Source organism: Acomys minous (genome assembly GCF_964271855.1).
Source record: "Acomys minous genome assembly, chromosome: 2".
Taxonomy (NCBI): Eukaryota; Metazoa; Chordata; class Mammalia; order Rodentia; family Muridae; genus Acomys; species Acomys minous.
In genome coordinates, this window is record NC_140484.1 from 19,235,837 (window position 1) to 19,256,379 (window position 20,543).

The window sequence follows — 20,543 nt, forward strand, 5'->3', positions numbered from 1 at the left end:
GGAGCATGAGGATGTCTTCAGGAGCATGAGGATGTCTTCAGGAGCATGAAGATGTCTTCAGGAGCATGAGGATGTCTTCAGGAGCATGAGGATGTCCTCAGGAGCATGAGGATGTCTTTAGGAGCTTGAGGATGTCTTCAGGAGCATGAGGATGTCTTCAGGAGCATGAAGATGTCTTCAGGAGCATGAAGATGTCTTCAGGAGCATGAGGATGTCTTCAGGAGCATGAGGATGTCCCCAGGAGCATGAGGATGTCTTCAGGAGCATGAGGATGTCTTCAGGAGCATGAGGATGTCCCCAGGAGCATGAGGATGTCTTCAGGAGCATGAGGATGTCTTCAGGAGCATGAGGATGTCTTTAGGAGCATGAGGATGCCCTCAGGAGCATGAGGATGTCTTCAGGAGCATGAGGATGTCTTCAGGAGCATGAGGATGTCCTCAGGAGCATGAGGATGTCCCCAGGAGCATGAGGATGTCTTCAGGAGCATGAGGATGTCTCCAGGAGCATGAGGATGTCTTCAGGAGCATGAGGATGTCTTCAGGAGCATGAGGATGTCCTCAGGAGCATGAGGATGTCCCCAGGAGCACGAGGATGTCTTCAGGAGCACGAGGATGTCCTCAGGAGCACGAGGATGTCTTCAGGAGCACGAGGATGTCTTCAGGAGCACGAGGATGTCTTCAGGAGCATGAGGATGTCTTCAGGAGCATGAGGATGTCTTTAGGAGCCTGAGGATGCCCTCAGGAGCATGAGGATGTCTTCAGGAGCATGAGGATGTCTTCAGGAGCATGAGGATGTCCTCAGGAGCATGAGGATGTCCCCAGGAGCATGAGGATGTCTTCAGGAGCATGAGGATGTCTCCAGGAGCATGAGGATGTCTTCAGGAGCATGAGGATGTCTTCAGGAGCATGAGGATGTCCTCAGGAGCATGAGGATGTCCCCAGGAGCACGAGGATGTCTTCAGGAGCACGAGGATGTCCTCAGGAGCACGAGGATGTCTTCAGGAGCACGAGGATGTCTTCAGGAGCACGAGGATGTCTTCAGGAGCATGAGGATGTCTTCAGGAGCATGAGGATGTCCTCAGGAGCATGAGGATGTCCTCAGGAGCATGAGGATGTCCCCAGGAGCATGAGGATGTCCCCAGGAGCATGAGGATGTCTTCAGGAGCACGAGGATGTCCTCAGGAGCATGAGGATGCCCCCAGGAGCATGAGGATGTCCTAAGGAGCATGAGGATGTCTTCAGGAGCATGAGGATGTCTTCAGGAGCATGAGGATGTCTTCAGGAGCATGAGGATGTCTTCAGGAGCATGAGGATGTCTTCAGGAGCATGAGGATGCCCTCAGGAGCATGAGGATGCCCTCAGGAGCATGGCATAATTGGAGCCATGTATTTAGTGTAGATGTGCTGTGGGTGCATATAGCAATGCAGGACCCCCCCCCCAAGTATACTTTTATAAGCTGTAAACTACCCCAAAGTGCCATCTTTTGGGGACACTACTCTCATCAGAGATGTGGATTTTGTATACTGAAGGATGTCACCTTTCTCTGACTCTCACAGGTCCCATGCATGCTGGGAGTGGCCCTGGAGTTGCTGGACCCAACAGTTCTCCCAGATACTCTAGTCTCCTCACAGGGCAGCATGCTTTTGGGGTCCTGGCCTTTCACTGGATACATGACGTATGCCCTCTGGACACTGCAGACGTCCTGTGAGAGGAGGACCGTCACCACAAACTGGCCTGTGCCCAGGTGGCTTGTGTCACCTCTGTAAATCCCCACTTTGCAATCACTGCCTTCTCCGGCTTTGTTTAATTTTAACATGTTCTATGGCGTCCTCTCTCCTGCTGCCCAGTCTGTGAGAACGTGTGGTACGTGAGGAAGGCTGTCCCTTCTTTCCCAGCTTTACTTCTCTGCCCCAGTTTAGAGAGGCCAAAGCTGCAGACCCACGCCTGCCTGGCAAGATGTCTCTGGAGATGTCCTGTCGCATGCTGTTTCTTTTTCTTTCCTTTTTTTTTTTTTAAAGATTTATTTGTTTATTATTATGTATACAGTGCTCTGCTTGCATGTACTCCTGCAAGCCAGAAGAGGGCGCCATATCACATTACAGATGGTTGTGAGCCACCATGTGGTTGCTAGGAATTGAACTCAGGACCTTGGGAAGAGCAGGCGGCGCTCTTAACCACTGAGCATCTCTCCAGCCCTGCATGCTGTTTCTTAAAGCTCATTCCTAGGATGGCTGGGTTTGTGTTTGATTCTGTATAACAAATACGGCAGCAAAACTCTTTAAAACGCTGGTTTCCATTAAGATATAGGAGTTTGCTTCTCATACAGAAGCCCGGTAGCTCCAGTCACTTGAGAGTTGGGGGCCAGCATCCTTCGTCTTTGGCTCCAACATGCCTCAGTTTTATCCTGTATCCGTTTATCTTCCATGAGTTACAGTGGCTGATGAAGCTCCAGCCATCTCTCGTGGGTGCTAGCCAGGAAGAGAAGGAAAAGAAAGAAGGGAGAGAGGTCTCTTCTCCCAGTGGAATCAGCTTCTTTACAGAGACATTCCCGCCCCCCTGGAAACTTTCATTGAGCAACATTTGTTAGGCACAAGGGAAGTGGGAAATGCCATTTTTATCTGGCGTGTTGCCAAATGAAACCACAGTTCTCAAAGGAAGGAAAAGGATGGGTTTTGGGTGGAGACCGCTGACGGATGCCCTCTGTCACGTGGTGCTGTTTCTCTCCTTTCCTCTTCCATTGCCTTCCCGGGGTCCCTTGACCACTAGCCCGGCTGAGTGTGCATGCCACGCTGCCCACTATCCCCACTCCCAACATTCCTCTCTTCGCTTTGGTTCCTTCCTCTGTCATTTCTCCCAGAAATCCCAGGAGGGCGGGATTTCATATGTATGTGAAGATGGGAGCAGGACAGACCTCGTTCATGTGGTGGACTGTCCAGCTGGGTGGCGATGAGCACTGGGTGTGCCGCTGGAACCTTTCCGACACTCCCTTACTCCATATGTGAGGTGGAGCTACCAGTGGTGCAGAGTGGGGAAGAGGAGGCGTGGAGAGAGCTCAGCTCAGAGCCTGGCACACAGCAAGGGCATCGGAGTTAGTTTGGAGGGGGCCTTGTAGGCATGGTCTTTAGGGGGATCGTTAGGCAGTGATTGGTTTCCTCCTGAAAAATTCTCATCAGTCAACAAATATTTGTGGAGTATCTGCTATCCATCAGGGTCTCCATGGCCTCTTAATGCCCTACTCTGGAAGTGGCCTTCTACGGCGAGAGTGCCTTTGTTTGAGTGAGACAGAAGTACACCGTATGGTGGACAGTCTGTGCCCCAAGCCTCTCGCATACTCAGGCCATGTGAACCTTCTAGGTGTTTGACTGGGACTCTGCCCCAGTAGTGGACTCACAGACTGCATCTCTCTCACATTCAGTCCTTGGGTCTGCTGCTCCTCTGTTGTTGGAGAGGAAGGTGTGTCCTTGTTAGAAGTGACCCGAGCAGAGATGCCTGTGTTCTCCCACAAGCAGGAGGAAACCCACAAAGGAAAGCCACTGCTTGGTAGTTGGGCTTTCTTGTTCCTTCTGGGTGGCCTGGGTGAGGCACAGGCCTGCAGTGAAAGCCAAAGCAGCTCTTCCCAGCATCTTTAGGGACAGGCTCATGGCCTGTCCCCTTCCAGTGAGTGGCTGAGTGGTTGAGAGGTCATGAGTGAGATTTTGCATCACCCTCAGATTATAGAGCCGCTCTCCTGTGGCGTGGGACGGTATGCTGAAATGGTTCGAAGCCCCTTTCAGCCCGGAGAAGGCAAGTGATGTTAGACTGTGGCCCTTGGCCTTGGGCTGGAGCTGAGTCCGCCTGGGTGCAGCTGGTTCTGTGCTTGGCTCTGTTGTGGCTCTTTCTGGCCTGCATCCTCCACCTGTAAAGGGAGGGAAAGCTTTGCCCAAAAGCCGGAAACACAAATAGGATTACACACCAAAGGCTGCCTTAAGCCATCCTGAAGGAGCCAGGGAAGAGGAGCAAGGTTCAGCAGAATGTGTGGAGCTCAGCGTTCTCACCTGGGAGCAACCGAGAGCCCAGAAACAGCATCACAAAGGGGAGCAGGAAGCAGGTTCGTATGCAGAGAAAGACTCACCCCGGAAGTTGTTTCCCACCCGACACTGCCCTCATGCAGTTCTGCTACACCCCATTTAACTCCACAGAGCTTGGGCTTTTGTTGTCAGTAGAGAGAAAGGTCCCACGAGAGTTGCTGGCTCTGTAGAGGGACATTTCTTCTGTCCAGTGGAGAAGATAGCAGGACGGATACACAGCATGTCTGAACAGGCCCCACAGGGTGATTTCTGAGGCAATTTCAAGGTCATGAGAAGTAGGAAAGTAACAATGAATCCAATCCCTGGTTTGTCTTTCTGCAAGGCATGTGTCTGCATTATGGGAGCTGCAGGCAGCATGGGTGGGATGTACAGGTGCCCTCGGGATATATGGAAATGATCCTGAAAGGCTAGCATGTTACTTTCCCCAGGACCTCTTCGGATTTGAAGGGAGTCCCCTCCTTTCACGGGGAGTTTCCATCTGAGATGCCCATCATTGGGGTTGGGCTTGAAGCATTACAGCTCTGCAGGTGAACAGGGAGTGGGGTGGCTTAATCCGACACCATCCTAATGGCATGGGGTTGCCTTTCAGCCTCTGAACAAAGATCATACAGGGAGCACAGCTGCAGAACACATGTGTTAGCCTCCATGGGGGCAAGTGGGGCCTCTGGCACATCTCCCCCTGCAGCCAGCCAGCCTGCAACAGCTTTGTGCCTCAGTTTCCCTAAACGCACACTTCCTGGGGAAGAGGGTGTGATTCACCATGGCACAGGGCAGCTACCTGCCAGGAGCCACTTCTGAGTCAGTCATGGATGGTGGGGACTCCAACCTCCTTCGAGTTGACCCTGGGCTCTGAGACTCAGCCCCTGTACTGGGCTCCAGCCCTCTCTTCCTTTGCTCAGTCCCACTTTCTGCTTCCTTCACTTCCTCCCCTGTTCTCTCTGCTGGAATGTACTCTTCCTGGGACTCTGTGAGGCTCCTCCCCCTGACGTTTCATCCCTCATCACACAGGTCTAGAACCTGCTCTCAAGTTGCCATGGCGACAGGAGCCTCCCCTTCCCTCCCTCCCTCCCTCCCTCCCTCTCAGTGGCAGTACCTTGCTCTGTCTACTGATTGGCACACATCCATTTCTAACATCTTGATGGGTATTGGTTTGCCCACCAGACTGAGCCATTGCCCATTGCCTGTGTTGCTGCCTGCCCTGGCCTGGCCAGGCTCAGCATTTGGGTTAGATCATCAACAATGGCAAAGACAGAGCTGTTGAGATGGCAGGGTGTGGGAACACGCCTCCTCATCTGCTTAGCGGTCCCAGGTTACTTGTTATGCCCGTTATATAGAAGAAAGAGAGGTTAAGTACAGTATAGAGTCACTCAGCAGGAAAGAGGAAGAATCAGGAATCAGCCCAAGACCTGGCTCTTTCTTACTTGATGTCAAAGACCCACTGGGTTTGTGCTATGCAGGAGGACAGGAGCCTTGTCCCTAGAGCCTCCCTTTGCCATAAGAATAGACTGTCCCTACTGGCCTCCATGCCCCTCGCTGCCTATAGCTCCTCAGGTTTCATTCTAGAGGTTTCCCTTACCAGCGAGTGAGGACAGGATGACCCTACCCTGGTGGGGAGTTGATTCTGAGAGGGACACACGCATGCGTGCACGCAGCACTCATTTCCACCTCTGCCTGGGATTCATCAAGCAAAAGGCAGATCACCCGCAGGCCTCACACTTATCAGCAGAGCCTGACACCTCTGGCCATGGGCAAATTATCCCCTGCAGCCTGGCAGGCTCAGGAGAGCGTGGGACACAGCCCTCCTGCCCTGAGAGTAGAGGGCTGGGCAGCCACACGCTGTGTTTTCCATTTGCACATCTGTGCTTCTTCATCTCCACCTCCAGGGGTGGAAAGGGGGGGCTCCTGGGGGCTCTCTCTGGGACCTCTCATCTCCCTCTCTTTCCTTTCCCTTCCAGTTTCTTCTCCTTGTTCACTCTTTTCGTCCAATTTTCTCTGTCTGTCAGCTTTCCATCACCGTGACAAAATATCTTAAGAAATTAAAAAGGATTTGTTTGGGCCCTTGGCGGCAGTCCATGGTCACATGGCCCTGTGGCTCTGGGCCTGTGGCAGGGGTGGCATGGCGGAGCAGATCTGCTTGTCTCATAGAGGCCAGGAAACAATGAAAGGAAGAAGCAGGATCCCAGCGTGCCTTCCAAGGATGCCTCCGTCCCCCAGAGGCTTCTCTGTGGCAAAGCCTCTTGCACACAGCCCTAGGGAGCATTCAGATCTAAATTATAGCATTTTCCTCAGTTCCATCCCTAGCTCTCTCTGTCTCTTCAGGTTTCTTCGGCCTCTCACACAGGGCAGCATCTGTGCCAGCCATGCATGGATGCTGTTCCCCATGGCTGCGGCCATCACTTCGCACTTTTCCAGCTGATAAGTGGGCGATTCTGGCCTGGAGCTCTGGGTTTAGGTTGGGGTTTCCTTACTGGTCCTATAGTGAACTTTCCATTGGCCTCTGGCTACTCTCAGGGGTTAGCATGAGGATAAGGGAGGACATTATGCCGGGCCTTGGCTGCTTCTCTACCTAATTGAGTTGTCAACCAGAACTAACCATCTCTAGAAGGTCAGAGGTCTACTCTGGTTTAGCTTTCTCAGAAGTAACCATCCTTTGCACGACGCCGGGGCCCTGCTGTCATTCCTCCTACCAGGGTCTTGAGATGAGGTAATGTGCTAGAAACTCCGAGAAACTAGTGACTGCTTGCCGTGGACCACCCTGCCCACTTCCCCATCACAACTTGTTCATGCTCAGAGACTGCATAATGCAGGCTTACACATGGTCATGTGTCTGAAATCGGCTTCCAGCTCAAACCCTTTACCACAGGAACCCACAGCTTACCTTTTTGTCTTTCAAACCCACAGGGGATTAGAAGGAATGTCAGATCCAGGGCGGCAAGAAGTCCCCAGACACCGCTTATCCCAGAGAGCGACTAACACTCTGTTCTTCGTTGGCACAGCTGCTCAGTGATTCTCATGCCATTTTTGATAAGAATATGTCTAACGTGTATTATATAATTACACGGGTTATAAAACAGAGGGTCTTGAGTATAATGTGACCTTGTGCTCATGGCTTAGTGTCAACCTTATAACGGCTTACTGGCACAGTGTTGCTTGAGTTTTCGCTGCCTGCTTCCAAATTCATCTGTCACTACTGACATGTGTGAGCTTTTGGAAACTTCCCCGCCCACTTGTCCATCACTTTAATGATCCCAGCGTGCGGAGACAGTGTGGCAGGGTGTGCACTCTGTAGTCAGACAGCCTGGGATGGTTACCATGCCTCTGTTACAGTATCTGAAAAGTGGATAGGGTGACAACAACCTTAAACAAACAAACAAACTTTAAAGCCATCAGCAGTGGGGCATACCTTTAATCCCAGCACTTACAAGGCAGAGGCAGGAGGAATCTTTGTGAGTTTGAGGTCATACTGATCTACATAGCGAGCTTCAGGAAAGCCAGGACTAAATAGAGAGAGAGACCTATTTTAAAAACCTAAAATATAAAGCAACTAAACTTTAAGGTGCTGGAGGCATAGCTCAGGTGGCAGAGCACTCATCTAATGTTCTCAACTCCCGAGGTTGACCACAGCACACTGTATAAAGTAGGCTGGCGGTCCATGCCTGTGATCTTAGCAACCAGGAGGACCAGAATTTTAAGACCAACCTGAATTACATGTGACCATTCCTTTAAATATATATATATGGCAGAGTCTCTCTGTGTTAGCCTTGGCTATCCTGGACTTATTCTGTAGATCAGGCTGGCCTTAAACTCACAGCAATCCACCTGCCTCTCCCTCCTGAGTGCTGGGATTAAAGGTGTGAGCCACCATGCCTGGCTTCCTTTAAAATATTTTAAGACACCATTATAACACATATCTTTATTTCTAACACCCAGGAAACAAAGCCAAGAATCATGAGTTTGGGGCCAGCTTAGGGCAGTTATGGAGAGACTCTGTCTCAGAACAAAAATGAATGAAACCCAACCAACCAACCAACCAACCAAACAAAAAAAAACCCAACAAAATAAATGAAAAATTAAAAATCATCATTGTTACGGCTGTGCGTTTATCTCGGTGTTAAGGTGCTTGCTTTGTATGCCTAAGGATTGAGTTCCCAAATCAGGGGGGCAAAGTAAAATATAGCATGAGTGAGACCCTAGGTACAATTCCCAGTGGGAGGAAATGAAGCAAGTCTTTAGTTTTTAGAGTTTCAGGTTTCCAGAAAAACTGGGAGGAAATGAGAAGTTCCCCACAGCCTGGCTCCCCTCACACGCTTACTCTCACATCCCACACAGCCAACAGAGGGATGCTTTTGTAAGATGTTCCAAGACCTAAAGGATGTGGGTCTATAAAACACATGAAACACGTGACTCAGTTCCAGACACATGATAGATACCACAGGTAACACAGTTAACACCAGCAGCACTGACAACTGTAATGACAGCCGCTGCCACTGTGAGCAAGGTCCTCAGTATTAGGAACATGCCAGGCACCATCTCAGCACCTCCTTATACTGGCTGCGTCTGGACAAAGAGGAATATCTAGCCTCAGTGGAGAAGGCTCAGGTCCAAGTTGCCCCTCCCCCCCCCCCAGAAGAAACTTAGTGATGCAGAGTGTGCTCAGCACACGTCTGTCATGAGGCTCTGGGTCACAGTGTGCTCCCCAGACCTCTAGTGTATGTTACAAGCAGGAATCTCTGCAGTTTGGGAAAAAAAAAAAAAAAAGCAAAGGAGCTGATTAAACTAGATCTGGACTAGACCGGGAAGGTCGAAGGTGGCTGAGATCCAAGGTACGCGAGTAGAGGAAGCTCGGAGGTTCAGGACCAGGGACAGCAACACGCCTAGCCGTTTCCCGCGCTCCTCCGGGTTGCCGTGGGGTTTGATGAGTCTAGGTGTTTTCTTTCTCCGAGGGTTCCCTTCTGTGTCGTGTTGAGGGGACAGAGTTACAATTGCAGACCTCACTTTCCTCCTGAAATGCTCCCGAAGTCAAGGGACTGATAGGGACCCGCCCTGCTCCTCTACAAGACCAGGGAACAGTGGGACACGGTTTTTAGTATAATAAAACCGAGGGCGGGCAGGATGAGAGGGCTAGGAATGCTTCAGTGCTCAGCGATGTGCGCTGGCCTCCCTTGTAGGCTGCTTCTTCCGAGACATCTGTCCTGGCATTGGCTGCCCTGCCACGCTGGCCAGGGTCCCAGCTTCTTCCCGTAGAAGTGCAAACTGGCATCTGCCGCAGCTTGGCCACTCGCCTTGTTCAGAGCCCCCTCCCCAGCACAGCATAGGCCCTCCCTATTGAGCCCTGTCTCTCCTTCCCTTGGCTCTCTCTCTTAACAAACTGCACTCAACCCTGCTTCCCCGTGCCAGTGCCATCCAAAGAATCTGCTCTCTGTGTCGAAATGGGCTGAGCAGAAGAAGAGGCAACAAGATGGAGTCTGCATGCTGGCCAGTGTGTGCACGCCTCAATTCTCTACCTCCCCCGCGCCCCCTTACACACACACACACACATTCACACACACACACACACACTCACACACACACTCACACACACAAACACACACATTGGCTCAGCTCATCTAAGCACTGAGCAGTGTGTGAGGTGGGTGGGTCGACCATCTGCACAACGGTCTCTGTGCCCCCGTGCCAGGCTGGGAGTGTGTGCATAATTGTCCTGTAAAAGCAGCGCCGTGTCAGAAACAGAACAATCTACCAAATGTCATTTTGCTAAAAGCCAATTTGCTGAAGCCAATTCATGGAATGGCCGATTTGTCCAAAGATCGATGCATCAAGTTGACTGATTTCTTTAACTCTCTGGTGGGAGTCTGTCTCCTGGCTTGTGTTTCCTCGCATATCAAAGACCTGCTCTGTTGGTCTCTGCCCCAGCTCCTGGTGTTTGGACTGAGGTAAACCTGGCCCCAGCTTACCACTACAGCTGCAGGGAGCCAGAGCAGGCAACCAGGAGTCCCTAGGCCACACAACAAGGGAAACAGCTCTTGCTTTAACAATGTTAAAAACAAATAAAACACTCCCCAAAACAGTGCTAAAAAATAACAAAGAAATGTGTTGGTCCCTTGACTGGCTGACCTGTGACTTGGCCTTGGAGAGGTGACCCAGAAGGGATGACCTATTTGTATCCGCCAGCCTCTTTTGGGGATATAGGTGAGTGCCTTTTGGGGATATAGGTGAGTGCCTTGCTTTTCCCCTTTACAGCCTTCTCTTTGTGGAGACTGTGAGGCTGGGAGACGGTGTAGCATCTAGCTGAGCCTCAGAACCAGCTGATGTTTGGTCTCACTCAGGTGACTCACCATAAGAAGCCCAGGGCCCCACAGAGCAGGGTAGCCCACCCTTTTTGAAGACAGGGTCTTACTATGTAGCCTTGGCTGTCCTGGATCTGGCTACACACACCAAGCTAGTCTCGAACCCATAGGGATCCGCCGGCCCCTGCTTCCCAAGTGCTGGTGTCAAATGTGTGCACCTTCTTATCTCATAGCTTTACCCTTTCATCGTTTTTAAGCCTTTCCTCTGGTTCCCTTTATCTTACTTTATAACAAAACCCAGGAGCCATTTTCCTTCCTCCCTGCAACACGGTGAGAACGGCATTCAGAATTCTGCCAGATGCTCCCGTCCTCCCTCGCCCCCTCCCTTCGCTTGCCCTTGTTTTTCTGAGGCCCGTGTCCTCCAGTGCCGTGATCTGGTCCTCCCTGGAGGTCACATCCCTGAATCCCAGCACAGTGCCCAGTCTTTAGGAACTGTGGAAGTGTACTGTGGAGTGTGAGAGCAGAGACCCTGGCAAGTATCACAGTGGAGTCTAGCACCATTGCCCACCCAGGAGATGCTTCTTCCCAGTTCAGCCTTTCCCCATCCTGGTGAAGGTAGCCTTGCCTTGTCCTCAGCCACTTTCATCACATGGATCTGTGCTCTCATCATATGGTTGGGATCCAAGCTTGCCACATTTTGACAGTCAACAGAATAGGACGGAACGGTCCTATGTCCTAGGGGTACATCAGTTGAGTGGGACTCCAACCTCAGAGCCCTCTTGCCTTGGCTGAGCCTGTCAGTTTGTGAGAGAAGGCTGCTTTGTTGGGGGATCTCTTTTTGGGGGTGTTTCTTTTGTGGGAGGAGTCGATGTTCACAGCTGCCCAGCATATAAGCCAGTATCAAACCAGTATCACAGGATGGTTTATGGCATAACTAGCCAGGCCACTTAGTGCCTTTGTTTGGTGAGGTTTTTGCAGTCTTAGTGGTGCAAGTGTGTGAACCACAGAACAGCTGGTGGCCTCACAGTGGGAAGGGAGGGAGTTTTCTGCTGATGCCAGTAGGTACTGGCCTATCAGGCACTCAGAAAACAGGGGAAGACCCAATTCCTTGGTGTGGTGAGTGTACAGCCTGCTCCCCCAAACACCTGCTGGTGGGCTTGTGCTAAGCAGTGCTGGACAGTGTCTCCCAGTGTCTCCCCTGCTTCCAACCCCAGCTGCAGTGTAGAAAGGGCCTGCAGCATAAATGTAGTCAGCTGGTTACCCCCACCTCCGTGACTCCCCCACCCCTACCCCGCATAAAGTCCATGCCTCACAAGAGAGGCCAGTACAGTAGCTGTTTTTCTCCCTCGATAAAGCAGAGGTATTGGACCCCCGCTGATTTGAAATGATGCCTGGCTGGTGCAGTGTGGTTCGCTCCAGCAGTAGGTGAGAACATCAAAACATTTAATGCTTCTCTCTGCCACATGCAGCCCTCCAAATCTGACATGCTCTAGTTTGCTGTAGACATTGCTAGAGGCAAAAAAAAAAAAAAATCTGTCCAGTTGTCCCAGGTACCAGGGTTGACCTGTTGAACCATTGATCTAGGTTCCCGGGAGCTGATCTCCTCCATGCAACAATGTGAGCTGATGTTGTGTGGTACAGGGCATTAACCACCTGTGGCACACACGCATGGACACTGGGAACTTCCTATATGTCTTGACTGGAGTCCAGCCCAAACTAGTAGGAGGCTACCTGGTGATTCCCAAACCCCAAGCTCCATGTTCTCACAATGACCTGGGTCTCCCATGCCTCTGCTCCAACCATGACAGCTACGTGAGCTTTCTGAAGACTAAGCCACCCCTTACATGTTACATGCTCCTGGGGTCAATTGTTTGGACAAGGAGCTCAATGCACATGTGGCTGGCTTGTTGTCCTCTGGGCCCAGGTCTACAGCCCAGCAGTGTGGTTACCAGGAAGCCATGGGTAAGGTGCCCAGGAGCACTGTGCTGTGCTGAACCTCCCTGCGGCTTGAAGAGCCACAAAATAACAAGCTTTGTAGTGGGGCAGCAGGTCCATGTCAGAGCCCAGAGTCCAGCCTGGCCTTGGCTGGTGTCCAATGTCCTGCCCCCACTGGGCCCCACTAATCCTCTCAGAGGTGGTGTGCCTGCTGAGACCAGTTAGAGGTTAGAGCCTAAAGGGGATTAGCAGCATGAACATGGGGTCCTGACCTTGGTTCCCTTCCTTGTCAGAGTGTGGAAGGGGCCAGGGATGTGCACTTGGGGAGAGTGCCTAAGGCAAGGAGAGGCAGAAAGTGGTTGGACCCCTGTACCCAGTGGGGGATGGCTCAGGGTAGAAACTTGGCCTCCTCAGCATCCTTGGCCCTTGGGAGTGGGATGCAGGCTAGACTGGGGGAATCTCGCCAGCAGAACCCTTACCATACTCCTTAGAACAGACTTCCTTCTCTGGAGGTTTCCAGGATAGAAGATGCTTACCTCCCTCAGCGGCTGCCCAGATCCCTTGCTGGATGCAGTGTTCCATTTGGATGTGGGAAGGGAAGCAGAGTCAAGATGATGTCATCCACAATTCCAGTTTCTTGTCTGATGCTGCTCTGCCTTTTAGGGGCCATCTGCATGACAGAACAGGCACAAGGAACCTCAGGACACAGGCTGGGATCTGGGGGCTCCATTCCTGCCCCAGGCTTTGCCTCCCTGGCCCTGCATCCTGTCCCAATCCCTTGCTCTGGCCAGGGTATGGGAGGGGTCAGAACGGGAAATCCTAGTTCGTTTACTTCAGTTAAGGTTACAGAGCATTTGCAATCCCGTGATACACTGGGAGCAAGAGCGATGTCAGCTGGTGGAAGATTATGGAGAAATGGGTGCTAATTAAACATCCATACATCAGCCCAATACACTTCTATTCGCAATGTGAATTTGTGTTGAAAAAGGAAGCGTGTGTGTGTGTGTGTGTGTGTATGTGTGTGTGTGTGTGTGTGTGTGTGTGTACTGGGATCTGTAGGAGAGGGAACAGTTAGGAGCTCAGGAAAGGGACTGTAAACTGAGCTAGGAAAGCTAAAGATGTTTCTAGGTCTGTGGCTGCCCGGCACCTTATAATGCCCAGCCAGAGCTTGCTGAACGTTTCGTCCACGGAATCCGCTGTGGGTTTTATCCAACATACCTTGGCTTCCCAGCTTTGCTACCCTTCTTCCCCCTCCCCCCCCTTATCAGAAACCTCTTCCTGACCTTTGGACAAGCTCTGCTCTCCTTCCTCCCAGCCATGGTGGTCTTTGCTGGCTGGAACCTCCATATTACCAGATCACGCACCGCTCTCCCGGGGGTCCTCTTTTTCTTCAGATACATGCCTGGCCGTTCTCATTTTGAGGGTCTTGTGACAACCACCATGGAGAATGGTTGGGTAACTTGAGTTTGAGGATGACAGAAAGCTGAGGGCTGGGGGAAAGCCCAACGCTGTGCTGTGGGGGATTTCCACACAGGCTGTGTGCAAGCAGGGATGAGTGGCTTTAGCTCGGGGTGGGGGGTGGGAATTTGACAAAGACAAGGGAAGTTGACAAAGACAAGGGCAAGTTAAAGTGCCCCCCAAAAAGTGAGCCTCTGCCTTGCTTAGAGAATAACATCAGTTTATCAAACCCAGGGAAAGCTTCTGGCGCACCCTAGTGGCCACTCTAGAAACAACTGTGAGGCCTCAGGGAAAGTAGGGACAAAAGCCTTTCCTGACCGCTGATAAATGGAAATGAGGTTTAAACATTAAACTGTGCACTCACAGGATCTTCACTGGGCCCTGAATGACAGACGGTGTCCATTCTACAAAGCCCTCTGGGTTCTCTGGGTCCACTGCTGGCGGATGGCAGAAACAGTTGAACCCTTAAATCTTCCCGCTGCTTCCTTTGATGTCAGCCAGCTCCCTAAAAAATATTATTATTTTAATATATTTACTTTACATCCCAATTGTAGTCCCCTTCCTTGTCTCCTCCTGGTCTCACTCTCCCTCCCTCTTCCCTTATCCCCTCCCCTAGTCCTCAGAAAGGGGGAGCCCTCCTCCCCTACCAACTGACCCCAGCCTATCAAGTCTCATCAGGACTGCCTGCATCCTCTTCCTCTGTGGCCTGGGCAAGAGAGAAATGATCAGTGAGTGGGCACTAGAGTCCATGTCAGAGACAGCCCCTGTTTCCCATATTAGGGGACCCACATGGAGACTGAGCTGCCGATCGACTACATCTGAGCAGGGGTCTAGGCGTCTCCACGCATGGTCCTTGGTTGGTGCATCCGTCTCTGCAGTCCCCCACCCCACCCCCCGACCCATATTTGTTGGCTCTGTCGGGTTTTGAGACTGCCAAGACTTGCCTGTACCTGCTGGCCTGTATGCTGCCTCTTCTGGGTTTGCAAGCCTTCGGTCTGGTCATTTAAACAGGAGAGAGACTTCCTGCTGTAGACTGACTGGCCGGGACTTGCCTGGCCTTCCCAAGTGGGGTTACCCTCCTATCTCCCCTGCAAGCTCTCAGTGTCCCACGCTATCTGCTCTGTACTCTGGGAGCTTTGGCCCCAGGGCCGTGTCCACAAAGGGTGGAACCCCCAGCCTCTCCGGCCAGGCTTAGTAGGCTCTGCCTTGACTCAGTTGTTCCAGGCTGTGCCAGGCCTCCCAGCTGCCCTCACTCCTCGCCTAGCTCCTGGTATGAGTGTTTGCAGAGTCAACTTCCTGAGACACACTTTGACACAAACCCTATTTGTTATAAGGACCCAGTGTTACCGCCGAGGCCGCGCTGCCCTTTTTCATAAAGCCTTGTGGGAGAATTCTTGTCTCAGCTGAGTGCCCAAACAGACATTCGGATCCATTTAGACTGTATATAGATCATGTGCCCTGCTGATCCCCCTTCGTTGGTTGCTCTCTGGAAGCACTGAGCCCCCTGTGAGTCACATGGCATTATTCAGAGCACCAGCCATTGATTTTTCTTCTCTTTGCTGAGTTCCTTTCTTCCCCACCCCCCACCCCGCCTGCTCTTGCTGGCTTGTAAATCCCTGCAAGCTACTGTAAAGTCTGCACAGGACAGGCTTGGGCTCCATTGATTGGCTATCGATTGAGATAACAAGCCTTTCAGGCAGGGCTGGATTACAGGAGAAACAGCTGGGAGTCTCTCCCAGGCTCTGCCAGTGGGTGAGCTGCCTGCTGTGCTGGGGGTGGGGGGTGGGGCTCCTGGAGTTGCTGCCTCCCCGTGTACCTCCACGTTCTCTAGGGCACAACCCCCCTGCCTTATCTGTGTACCCCACATTCTCTAAGGCCCTGAAGGTGGCTGGTAGCTCGACTTTATCTTCTCCCCACCTCCCGAATTCCTCTGTTAGCGGTGGTCCCTCACTTCAGGGATGTCAAGAGCCCCAAAGAGCCAAGCCCCTCAACAGAACATGTGTCTGAGCCTATTCATGCTACCGTAAAGAATACCACAAGCTGGGTGGCTTTAAACAACAAAAATGTCTTTCTCAAGGTCCGCAGTGGTAAGATTCCCAGTTTGGTGTGTGGGGAGCACCCACTTTCGGATTCACAGAACTCAGACACCATTGCATCCTCATACAGTAGTGTAACCGAGGGCCTAACACTATGTGGGTGCAGGAACATCTAGTGTTGGCACATCCCGTCCCTCCTCTCTGCAAGGCTCAGGGAGGGCGGGGGCCCTTCCTACCTGCAGGCTTTCCCCTTGACTATCCTTCAATTGCCCACTGATGGCGAACAAGACAGAAAGAGAGTTGGTGATCTGGGTTCTATAGTAGTTGGAGGGTCTAGCCTGGGGTTCTCTTGCAGTTGGTTGGGGTCAGGGGCGAGGGCAGGCAGCCAGCTGGGGCTGCACTGTCTGCAGGAAGTGGGCATAAAGTTCTTGTGCTCTGATGTTTGCAATCCCCTAGGGTAGACCGGGAAGCCAATCCAGCCTAGTTGAAGACAGAGTGGACCACTTGGGTCTGTTTTCCCCGCAGCAAGACAAAGCAGAAGCCAGGGCACCTGAGGGCCATGGGGAGCCCCTGCCTGTGTGTCTCTGCTCAGCTCCTTCCTATGCAATTGGGGCTTAGCTAACGATGGGGGCCCTGCTAGGGCTAATCACAGTCACTGGGAGCTTCTCTCTAACCATCCTCTATCCAGACCGGGGTGTGGGGGATGGTTGTGACTAGAGACAGAGTGTCCCAGGGTCTGTCAGGACAGGAAGCTCCTCTCTAACTCCACCATTTGTTCACTCAGCCACAGTTTACAGAACAGCTAAAGCCATCCAGACTCGGGTATGTGGTCAGCCATGAGCCACTGCCCTCACTTCTCGCCATGAGTCCCTTGACTGGTACCCTCTCTTTCTCTGCTCATCCCCCAGGGACCTGAGTGAGAATGCTCTCCAGGCTGTGCCCAGGAAGGCTTTCCGGGGAGCCACAGACCTCAAAAATCTGTGAGTAGAGGCCTGAGATGGCCACCCAGGCAGCATCCTCATCTGTGTCATATGTTCTAAGCCCCCTTAGAGGGACAAAGCTGTACCGTCCCTTGATTGTGATTCTGTATGACAGGGCGTGTGCTCTGGGGACTGGGTTGAGGAAAATATGAACTGTGGCATGCCAGTCCACATTCCCAGCCTCTGGTTCTCTGGTGCCTCCTGGCTTTTGGGGGGGGTTAGGAGTTGGGTTTCGTCTCCTCCAGTCACCCTGCACAAGCTGCTGCAAGTCAGTTAACATCGCCAAGCCTCCATACATTGTTCAAGAAAACAATGTGCCCCCCACACGCTTATTCTGCGGTTGAGATGAGATGTGGAAATGCGTATGTTCTGTCGAGTACTGTTTAAATGCAAGGGTTTATTAGTATTCAAATTTATTCTGGTCCAGGCTTACCACCTCCTGAGGGCTGGCTACAGAGATGGCAAATGCCTGGCATGCTTGTCACACACACCCCCTCCCATGCCTGTAGCAGACATTGGTAATCGATCACCACATTCTTTCCCACTGAACTCAGATCTCAGCTTCCGTTTGCTCTGAAAGCAGCACTCCAGGTAGCCAGTGCTAGCCGATCTCACTTGGCATTCAGCAGGATTCTGGCTGCCATCCCCTGCTGCCATTTCTCCTGGGTGACTCTCATTTGTCAGCTGCCAACACACTCTAGGTGGTCTCCAAACTGTAAGGGAGGGATGCTTGTTTCCCAAGGGGCACATAGGGCTGGGGCAGAAGAATGTAATACGACTTTTATTTCTATTTATTGTCTTAACTGGAAATAAGAAGAAATCAGCTTTTATTAATAGATCCTTTGGACTGACACACGTAACAAATGATTGATGCTATGACTCTCTTCTTTGAGAATAACGGAGTGCTCTGTCCGAATGTTCAGCGCCCGTTCTGGGCAATGCTTCCTCACCTCTTACCTCACAGCTCCTCTCTGCTTTACAGACAGCTGGACAAGAACCAGATCAGCTGCATCGAGGAAGGGGCCTTCCGCGCCCTGCGGGGACTGGAGGTTCTGTAAGTAAAACCCAGGGCAGGCCATGGCTGGGGAGCTGGTGCAGGAGGCCGAGTTCAGGGTCACACCTCAGCTGCGGCGTAGGCTTCCTGCTCAAAGTCCTCCCAGAGAGGGGTGTTTGGCAGTTACCTACCACGGAGGCTGAGAAGTGGCTCTTCTGTGTGTGTGTGTGTGTGTGTGTGTGTGTGTGTGTGTGTGTGTGTGTGTAAGTTGGTGTTTCTTCCATGGTTCTTCCCAGCTCTGTCTCCCTGTCCTCCCAGACTTAGAGTCCATGGTATGACAAGAGTGCAGGCACCCGCTCAGCTCTGGGCTGTCCCTCTACCTCCATATCCAGAGCAGGGCTGGTCCCCTCTGGGTAAAATGCCACACCTGGCATGAGCACCTTTATTTGAGCAGACGTGTTGCCTATAAACCCATCTGTCCCTTTCAGGACCCTGAACAACAACAACATCACCACTATCCCTGTGTCCAGTTTCAACCACATGCCCAAGCTTCGGACCTTGTGAGTCACTTGGGCAGTGGGGAGAGGGTGTGGCCGGGGCTGGAGGTGCCAGCCAAGGTAGCCTGAGATCTGAAATTGATAGGCACCCAACGTTCCTTGTGCTTGGTTTTTCCTTGGGCAACAAACGACTTGCCTTTGGCCTTGAGATTGAGGTGGGTGATCTGTGCAAAGGACCACGTGAATTCCAAGAGATGAGGCCACGCAATAGAGCAGGCTGTGAGAGAGGGGAACCAGGAAGGGTTTCTTGCATCAGGGGACAGTCCTGAGCTGGGACTGAGCCTCCCGTTCAGGGAGGGGAGGAGGAGGAGGCCTGCTGCTGATTCATGGGGGCTCTGTTGCTGTGAGCTGCTGTCCTCCTGTAGCCGCCTGCACTCCAACCATCTGTTCTGTGACTGCCACCTGGCCTGGCTCTCTCAGTGGCTGAGGCAAAGGCCCACCATCGGGCTCTTCACCCAGTGCTCCGGGCCCGCCAGCCTTCGGGGCCTCAACGTGGCAGAGGTGCAGAAGAGCGAGTTCAGTTGCTCAGGTGGGTGCCACGTCCCTGATCTTCACTTGCTGTCACCTCCTGTGCTGACCGCTGCTTCCTCTGCCCCACGCCTTGCTTACGACGAATGGTGCTGTTACCTCACTGTTATATGCTCACTTGTGCCCTCTGTCACCTCCTCTCTCTGCCCATCACCTGTGGGCTATGTCATCGTCCCCTCCTGCCTATCTCTTTCCTTCTGTTCTCACTCATCTCTTTTGGTCTATATGTTTTCTTTCTTGCTTCCCCCCTCCACCCAAGTCTACTTCCATGCCCTGTGTTTCTCCACTCTCTGTACCCTTCTGTCCCAGTCTCTGTTCCCTCTACTCTCACCCCATGCTTTCTCCTGTCCCTTATGCCAGTCGCTGTCTTTTCTACCCTCTGTCCTTTCCCCCTTCTAGTGCCACCCTTCTCACCCATTGCTTCACCATGGCCACATGAATGGACTGTACCCCTTGCCTTCCAGTGAGGGGCGGCAGAACTCTGCTCCTTCCACGGAGGGGGGGGGATGTCTATGCATTTGTTCCACATAGTAACATGCCCAAGAGTGAATATACTAACGATGGTACATCATAAAGTGCAGTCAATAGGGCAAACTACTTACGTCCACAATGAGGTCAATCTCAGAGATGTTATAAGTGGAGGAGACTCCCTTGCGAGGCCGCTTAGGTGCTGTTCAAGAGCCACAGATCTTCAGTGCTGCATCTCAGAATAGCAATAGTCTTTAGGGAGGAGCCAGAGGAGTCTTCTTGGGGATAGAAATACCAGTCTGGCTAGTGTGTCAACCAGTTGGGCTTCATATGTTATACCTCAGCGTTTAGAAGCATCAACTCTGACATCACACAGTACGCATGGCCCTGCCTTTGACACTCAGCCATGTGAATTTCTACCAGTTAGCAGGTGTCACTGGCGGGATGGGAGGGCGCTCCTCAGGTCTGAGACAGCATGACTGCACTAACTGTGGCATAGGCGCAGAGCTCAGGGGGACACAGCTCCCGTTGATATGGGGATCACTGGGAACTTCAGACTTCTAGGATAGAATTTTCTAGCATAGGAATCATCTTCAGGAGTGGCCACACATGTCACTGCGTACTCTTGTTCTTGTACCTTTGGGGAGTGACTGAGCCTCCTCTGCAGACTGTGTCCCTGTCCTCTCCCGGCGGCAGATCGGGAGGGGGAGCAGTGTAAGACTCTGACATCACACCCACTGTCTCCGCAGGCCAGGGGGAGGGCGCACGAGTACCCATCTGCATCCTTTCTGCCGGCTCCTGCCCGGCCATGTGCTCCTGTAGCAGCGGCATCGTGGACTGCCGTGGCAAAGGCCTCACTGCCATCCCTGCTAACCTGCCTGAGACCATGACGGAGATGTGAGTGTTGGCTTCAGAACACAGCTTCTGCTCTTCAGCCACGTTCTGTCCACCAATGAAGAGGTGGGGCGGGGGAGAGAGTGGGGGTGGGTGAGGAAGGGGGTACCACCCCGGCCTTCCACAGGTTTCTCAGTGGCAAGAGGAGGGACGACTTCCGTGACCACGCTGAGCTCTCTTGTACAAGGCTGGGAAGTTCCCAAGCACTGAGGAGAGGGTATCCCCTTCGAGCTCCGCACCCAGCCCAGTCGGGTGGGGTTGCCAGTGTGGGTTTCTCAGTATAGCATCATCATGGGGCCCCTCAGCCACAGAAGGCTGAGATTTGGGGGCTTAAATCACA

The 20,543-nt window shown here is 52.4% G+C and overlaps 1 protein-coding gene across 1 annotated transcript in view; it reads left to right on the forward strand.

The window, feature by feature from the left end:
• Positions 1-20,543, forward strand: part of SLIT1 (slit guidance ligand 1) — a 153,302-nt gene that overhangs the window by 80,101 nt on the left and 52,658 nt on the right. Inside the window, exons 5-9 of the mRNA XM_084749405.1 lie at positions 16,691-16,762; positions 17,745-17,816; positions 18,245-18,316; positions 18,679-18,842; positions 20,059-20,206. Coding sequence (XP_084605531.1) covers positions 16,691-16,762; positions 17,745-17,816; positions 18,245-18,316; positions 18,679-18,842; positions 20,059-20,206 — 528 coding nt within the window. The remainder of the gene's footprint in view (positions 1-16,690; positions 16,763-17,744; positions 17,817-18,244; positions 18,317-18,678; positions 18,843-20,058; positions 20,207-20,543) is intronic.